At 32.8% G+C, this 8437-nt stretch overlaps 1 protein-coding gene across 1 annotated transcript in view; it reads left to right on the forward strand.

The window, feature by feature from the left end:
- The window catches only part of LOC108741594 (AT-rich interactive domain-containing protein 5B-like), a 36689-nt gene extending 33525 nt beyond the window's left edge, over positions 1-3164 (forward strand). The window contains exon 3 of the mRNA XM_018476444.2: positions 3096-3164. Coding sequence (XP_018331946.1) covers positions 3096-3116 — 21 coding nt within the window. The 3' untranslated portion in view covers positions 3117-3164. The remainder of the gene's footprint in view (positions 1-3095) is intronic.
- Positions 3165-8437: the final 5273 nt, after the last annotated feature.

Raw genomic sequence — 8437 nt, forward strand, 5'->3', positions numbered from 1 at the left:
AGTGGTCTGTATTCTGTCGAAACTGCCAGACGCGGATCGCGATTTCGATCTTTTTGGATCTCATCAGCGCGTCGCAGACAGCTCCGACAGGACACAGACCAACTTTTACCTGCTGTCTTAACAGTGCGTTTTAGAAAATACCACAAATGGCGCGGTAAACGCCATCTGTAGTACGATGCTACATTGGTAGTTGGTTGTGTTCTGTCGGAGCTGTCTGCGACGCGCTGATGAGATCCGAAAAGATCGAAAAAGTATCCAAATGCAAGGCAAAAATAGGGATTTTTTATTTTGTATAAACCATATTAGTGATCAGTAGATCTGGTAATCCTCTCTGTTACACAATGAATCCTGTAGGTATATTGACATATAAACATGCCCAACACGTCAAAATCCACGATTTCCAATTAATAATTACAGTTAAACGGGAACATCCTGAATATCTAAGGCGTAATATTTTAAATAGGCTTTTTTATAGTCAGTTAATTTTAGAATGTACTACAATAAGAAGAGATTGCTACAGTGATTTTCATTACAAACCTACCTGCGCTAGAACATTACCTCATTAGCATGCTAATTAAGGCATTATTATTATAAACGACTAATTAAAAAAAAAACTGAACGCTGTCCTGATACTAATATTTACAAAAAAAATAATAATTTTTGCTTGAAATGCGCGAGAGGTTTCTTTTTAAATAACGAAGTGAAAATTAATTTACACGATAGAACGCGTGCGAAAGAGAGAGTGAGTGCTATTTTTAATAATAGAATTTCCGATTTGATGGCACATACTTTTAGAAAGCCTTCTCTTTGATACCTACTTGCATTCAACACTACACGTTATTTTTGGAACATTTATTTGTATACCTTCGTCGAATGTTCCAAATTGAAGGCAATTTATTTCTGTGTTAGCGTTTACGTATGTACGTACTTCATACATACACTACATCGAATAAAGGAAGTAATTTAATACACAAGTTAGTTGTCTACCTATTTTAAGTGGTTTCTTGTAAAATAATAGTTTCTTTTTGTGGTTGAGTACTTTTTAAACGCATTTTATATTTCAATTATAGGTCAACTACCAACAAACTTGACGTTCTCATTGATCGTTAAATTTAATGTTATAAGGTAAAAACAAAGGCGTCCGCTTTATGACGCATGTTTATCGGGATTTTCTGGATACGACGGGTAGTATAGACACAACGTTAGCGTTTCTGTAGCAAAAACAATAAGAATTAAAAAAGAACAACTGCTAACTATAAGATGGCGGCCCCTTATCGATTGTCGCCTCAGGCATTCACTCTGCATGATCTTTATGGTAAATTATAGAACTACACACCTTATATAAAAGTATTTACCTTAAAAATTATTTAGGAAATATCTGTTTTACGTTTTAAATTTCGAAAGTATTTTCACGTTTTGACTGGAGTTCTAGGTAATCCCTAAAGATCTGAATCAAAAAATTCTCTTGCATTTTCGCAAAAATCGAGACTGAATTAACGAGTTTAAGTATAAAAATCACTTCCTGTCAGTCAGGAGTTGTGAATTTCTGCAGTAGTTATGACTATACACTGCTCCACCAGAGCAGTAGTGCGTAAAGCGGAAGGTCTCGGGTTCTATTCCCGGCGTGGGTGTGTGAGCAGCAACAATTTTTCGTCATTAGTTTGCAGTAATTTGTAGTGGGTGGAAATTGAATTAATTTCATATTAATTATTGAATATTATTAAAATTTCTTGTACTTTAAATTAAAATAATAAGCAACCAATACTGTCGAGAGCACTGGCATTGGTATTTTGTAACTTTTTAAAATGATGTTATTTCCAAAAATCTCGGAATCGGGAACATTTGAATCCGAATCCGGGGATCTGATTTTCGGGATTCCGGGATGAAATCTACCAACAACAACAGATATTCTTCTAAANCTTACTTGTTAGAGCTAGTTGAAAATTTCGTGAATCTTTGCATATAGACTATATTTACTTACCCTAGTTTCCTTTATTATTCTTCCTAACTTTTATTAAGCAACCAATACTGTCGAGAGCACTGGCATTGGTATTTTGTAACTTTTTAAAATGATGTTATTTCCAAAAATCTCGGAATCGGGAACATTTGAATCCGAATCCGGGGATCTGATTTTCGGGATTCCGGGATGAAATCTACCAACAACAACAGATATTCTTCTAAATGTTACCAAAGTTTCCAGATGTTTTTTGATATGAATGAACCTATTTCAGTATATGTATTTAAATTCACAAAATTCCAATGAAATCCGCTTGTTACGTAGATAAATTTTTCAAATCTTCTTTGTACTAAAATGGAATGTATTTTACTTGAAGTTTTCGCTCTTGTCAATTTAAAACATACTTTCAGAGACGCGAATTTCTTGATTACTTTTTACTTTTCTTTTGAGTAGAAAACATCGTAAGTAGGTGTTGTTTATAATTTTATTTGCTTTCACAACGTTCTTCAGTTCGATATTTAATAAGAGGAATTTTCTGCAACACAAAACGTCTTCAGGCAGGAATGAAAAACTTGAATGCAAATTTACTGCTCGTGGTCACTGACCGCAGCAAATATCAAGACGATTCGATAACATGAAATAGTATTGGTAATGATTTTAAAAATAAGATAAAAATCGCGCGTAGTCGAAATTCAACCAATTTACTTTTAATTCTACGTACCTACATTTCACGTAGAAGCATTAAGTACGAATGAATTAACTTCAACTTTTGATCAATTTCAAAGAGTTACGATCTTCGTATGCCCCTAAATTTCTAGTACGCATTTCGAACAATGGATATGAATAAATGTGCCCATTTGAATACAAAAAATCGGCTTGCACACCAAGATTTTTCCCGCCTTTTCCGAGTACGTTTTAAGTTTCCATTCAAAACCAGCCCCCAAATTTACGTTTTCCGGATTTTCCGTCTAGTTGTGCTACAAGACATTGCTTGCTGTCCAATTTCATGATTCTAGATAAAAGGATAAACTGAAGAAAGTTAGAAATAAGTTTAGTGTACTTATTAGGTACTTACTTTCCTATAATATCAAAATATGGTTTATTTTATTAAACTAATTTTTGTCAATTTTTTTTTCAGGTGAGTGACTCAGAAATTTAAGGATTTCCGGTGCATTAATATGATAATGGACATATTTACAAGGTATTTTTTTTTAAGATGTTATTTCCATTCTTGCAGTAGATTTTTACGTATTCTGAGGTATTTTATTTTGTTTACAGTTAAAAATATCAACATTTGTGTTGCATTAATTTTATCGCAATAACAAAAGAATTGTTGAAAATCGTTATGAATAAATGCAAGATTGCGTTTCAGGCTTCAAAATTAATTAAAACAATTAACATGATAGATCGCAAGTGTTCAAGAATTTTTGTTCTTCCTACTTTAGTAGAGTTATTGCTTGGGAGATTAATTATTTCCAATTAGTGGCCATTTATAATTTAAATAATGATCATATATGCTAATAAATACATTAGGAATGGTACATGAACTCTTAGATTATGACCTAGAAACTACCAATAATAGAGAAACCATTCCTCATCATCTTAAAAACATAATACGAGTAGGTATTAAATATTAATGTGAACATTAATTCCATTTTTATTTTATCCACCACAAATTATTTCAAAGTTATGAGCAAAAATTGTTGTTGCAATCATACCTTCGCTGGGAATCGAACCCAGGGCCTTTGGATTTATGCACTAATGCTCTGACAACTGAGCTACGAGAGGCGACAACAAATTAAATGAATAAAATAATTCGAAGTGGTTTGTATTCTGTCGAAACTGCCAGACGCGGATCGTTATTTCGATCTTTTTGGATCCCAAATCAACTTTTACCAGCTGTCTTAACAGCGCGTTTTAGAAAATACCATAAATGGCGCGGTAAGCGCCATCTGTAGTACGATATCTACTTGCTGAAACGTACAACAGATGGCGTTTACCACGCCATTTGTGGTATTTTCTAAAACGCGATGTTAAGACAGTAGGTAAAACTTGGTTTGATTCTGTCGGAGCTGTCTGCGACGCGCTGATGAGATCCAAAAAGATTGAAATCGCGATCCGCGTCTGGCAGCTTCGACAGAATATAGACCACTTCGAATTACTTTATTCGATTATGGTAACGTGCCCATCACGTTGAGGTTAGTTACGCCGGGATTCGTTTCAGTAAGTAGATATCCATATATTTAAATGGACCTTGTTGGAGCATACGTAATCCTAAAATGTAGCATCGTACTACAGATGGCGTTTACCTCGCCATTTGGGGTATTTTCTAAATTAAATGAATTTTCACGTTAATATTGAATATTTACCACTACCTTATGATATGAAAAGTATAGTAGCATGAAGACGACAGCATGACCGAACCAGTGGCGGGTTTACACTGCAGGTCATGAAGAAACGTCATTTAAGGATTAAATTAAATCAGGGTTATTGTTTTTGTTATTTATACGTCTGGTATCTATCCATAACAAGCATAAGTCTGCTGGATGGTTAGGTTAAAGTACGTTTAACAGTTTATTTGTAAATAAAAATTAATTTTGGACGTATTTACTTGTTTCATTAAAATCATGTGAGTGATAGTAATAATCTACTAATAAATTAAAACATGCCGATCGTTCTTTAACCTCATTCAATGCAGGTACATGTCTAATAAAATAATAAAAGTATGTGCCTAGTTAAAAGTTGTAAATCATTTATAGTGTATGTTGAATGATAATTTACATGCATAATAGTTTTTTATGCAATACGCATACGTTCCAATTTGACTTTCTCTAATGTATCTACGGATTACGGCTTAAGAAAGTTCTGTGAGGATAGATTGTATAATAGGATTATTAATATGTTGTATGTAATTAGTAAGAAATACAACAATTAATAGATATATCAGAGTTTTCATAGTGATAACTGATTGTGATAGAGAACCGGTTAGTAAATGATAATTGGCTTAAGAAAGAAGCAGGTACTTAACATAATTTGCACGAGATTAATAAAAAGTTATAAACATATTAGAGGCAGAAGCAGGAGTTAATAGGAGTAGATGTAGACTTAGATTAAATTACTCTTCGCAAATAGATAAGGATCTGGGATGTTCTAGTTTTAGGCAAATGCGAAGATTAGCTCAGGATAGAAAGGAGTGGAGGTGCGTGTGGATTGACGATCTTATGATGATGAAACGGCTTACTTGTTAGAGCTAGTTGAAAATTTCGTGAATCTTTGCATATAGACTATATTTACTTACCCTAGTTTCCTTTATTATTCTTCCTAACTTTTATTGTCAAGATGTGTATTAGGTATTTTTGCACAAGGCGGCAAAACACTATCGAATACATGTTTGGGTCAGGTTTTTATCATAAATGAGGGCTCTCAAAAATGGTGCAGGTGTTTCAAAATTTAATGGCCCATGAGATTCTGAATTACCTGTAATTGGAAGAGCCGCGTGAATATTTTTAGATTTGTTGCCTATTTTTAATAGTCGTTGGAGAGTACAGAAGGCAGCACATGTTTTAACGCCGGCCCTGTTTATTGCTATACAAGTTTTAATTTCGTGAACCCATTCTGTCATTTGATAACAAAAACAAATAGCCTATTTTCCAACAATGGCAATTTAAATTAATATCTGTTAACTTTCATATTTTCTGGTCTGTCACAAAGGCATGCTTTTATTATAACGCGCGTAGCTGTTAATGCAGAACGTTAAAAATTCGTAAAACAACAGCCAATTATAATTATCACCAATTTATATGTAGGTAATAAAATAAGAACAGATATTGTATTATTTCATTAGTTAAAAATGAAAATATAACTAAGTTTATAGGTAATCAAATCGTTATACTACTAGTAGGCATAGTACCTACGTATTCGTATTAACTTCAAAGATCGAGGTGGCTGCCGCCCACTTAAAAACAAGTGCATAACTGCACAATTATTTCTGTTTACGTATATGTAAAACATTTCAAGTAATTTTTACATAGTGTAATCGAGAAATTATTCGTTCTATTATGAAATCAGTGGCGGCGCACGAATATTGACTAGTGTTAGGCGATAACTGTTTTTAGTTAACTATCGATAGTTATTGATGTATCTATAACAATATTAGTAACTGATAACTATCGATATATCGATATCTGCTTCGATATATACCATCAGTGTATAACTGTTTATTTTTTTATTTACTTTTTCTTAAAAGATATTTAATTTCAAAAATTTCAAAAATTCGAATTACCAATATATCAATATTAAGGTATTACTATTATAAAAAGTTGACTATTTTGTTTTTTTCGAAGAACATTGAAAAAACGATAGAGTATCCCTAGACATAGATTTTGTTAAAATATGAGCCTTAATATTAATATTTACAGGTGACGTTTTGCAATTTTCTTATTGCCACTTAAGTAACAGGAATTTTTCTTTTTTGATTTTGGCATTTTATAACTCGACAACAAATAGTTATCGATATATCGATAGTTATTAAAATATTCATATTGATAGATTGATAACCATCGATAATTATCGATGACAATCATAGCAAGTGATAACTATATATATATATATATCGAAACATATATCGATATTTCGACAACTATCGATATATTCGATCATTATCGTCTGNTTTCTCAATATTTTTATGTATTTTTCCATTAGTTTTACCTTTGAATATTGTTTAAGAATGACTATATAAATATTTACATGCCTAGAAATGTATAAAAATTGGCATATTTATTAACTTTGAACCCCTATAACTTTTTATGGGGCTGAGACCGCCACGAACTTATTATGATACAGTGGTAGGGGAGACCTCCTCCTTCAATCCCCCCATCCCCACCCCGAAGGGGGTGGGGGCCATCACCTAGACCTTTACCAGTAGCAATACCTATGTTTGCAATATTTTTTTTGTTTTGTGGAATATATGTACTCAGTATTTGTAAAAAGTGCATAATGTGTACATAGAACGTTAGAATAGTAAATAATTAATTTAATATCGAATGCATTCATCGTAGGTAATCAATTATACGTAGCAATAACAAAATGTTTTGGGGAAAATGGTTTTCTTTGTAGTAAAGTAGGAAATAATTTTCTATTTGTATTGTGTTTATTTAATGTCTGTGTTATATATAATTGCTAGTAAGGAAATGTGACGTTTACAGTTCATCAATTCTGTTTTACGTTTTTTTTTTAACTTGTCAATCCTTATTGCTATTTTTAATCACAGGAAATCGTTTATTGGAGGGTTTGGTAGGTTTTGTAACGTAATATTTATCAGAGGGGTCGCTGAATGTGTATCTTACCGTTACGAAGGGGGCGGGAGGGGACAAAAAAGGTAAAATTCTGAATGACGTATTTTATGGATGGCCCCTTACATTAACTCTCGATTAGTATTATGATGTAAATTAAAATCTGATTATAAAAAGGTTCTCTTAATCCATTACATTTATTCTAGGTTTATTACCATTTTTGAAGTGAAACTTCTTTACGCACGGTAGGGTAACTTCGTTTCAAGCGAGTTGCTATGTAACGAAATCATGCAACGCATTTCTCCCGCTGTCTGTACCTACGTATGCTTAGATCTTTAAAACTACGCAACGGATTTTAATGCGTTTTTTTTAATAGATAGAGTAATTCAAGAGGAAGGTTTATAAGTATAATACATGCATAATATAGTAGAGTAATATTGATGATTTTAGAGGTTTGTAATATGATGTCGTAAATAAACACATTTTTTGCGCTTACATTGCAAATGCTGGCTGAACCCTACGAGATAGATCAAAATAATATACTACAATATTGTACACCTTAAAAAGGTCTACAGAAAAGTCCGCGATGGTATATGTCTATCTCTTAAGGATAACCCACAATAACAATTTTTTATCCTTTATTTTTTACGAGAAATAATGGCTTGTACTACAGATGGCGTTTATACAGCATTAATCCTTATCCAATTAAGTAGTTTTAAATACATTGTGCATTTATTATACATCAATATGACCCCTTACAGCATGTAATTTAAATGAATATTTTCGAAAATATTACAGAAATAATTTAGCAATCTAGTTTCTTGCCTTTAATTAATATCGGTTTCTATACATTTTATAAATTTTCCATCGTTGTGCTATCAGCCATAACATTGTACGATCAGCTAATTATACGGTAATCATTTTATGTTATTAAAGCGGCGAGCATACACAAAAATGGACTCCGACCCTCTTATTGTTCCTCCCTAATAACAGTGAAATTGTCGCTTGTTCTTTCTTTTCATTGTCACCACGATATCTCTCTGGAACCTATTAAGTCTGAGAAATATTCTCGCGAACGTGCGTGTCGGAAATGGCCTTAACAGCGTAACATTTCCGCTTCCAAGGCCAACTTTGCTGTAGCCGTGTACAAAACTCGCCATTAGCCGCATGGTGCGACTGCATTTACGAC

This window comes from Agrilus planipennis, unplaced genomic scaffold (assembly GCF_000699045.2).
Source record: "Agrilus planipennis isolate EAB-ADULT unplaced genomic scaffold, Apla_2.0 scaffold316, whole genome shotgun sequence".
Classification (NCBI taxonomy): domain Eukaryota; kingdom Metazoa; phylum Arthropoda; class Insecta; order Coleoptera; family Buprestidae; genus Agrilus; species Agrilus planipennis.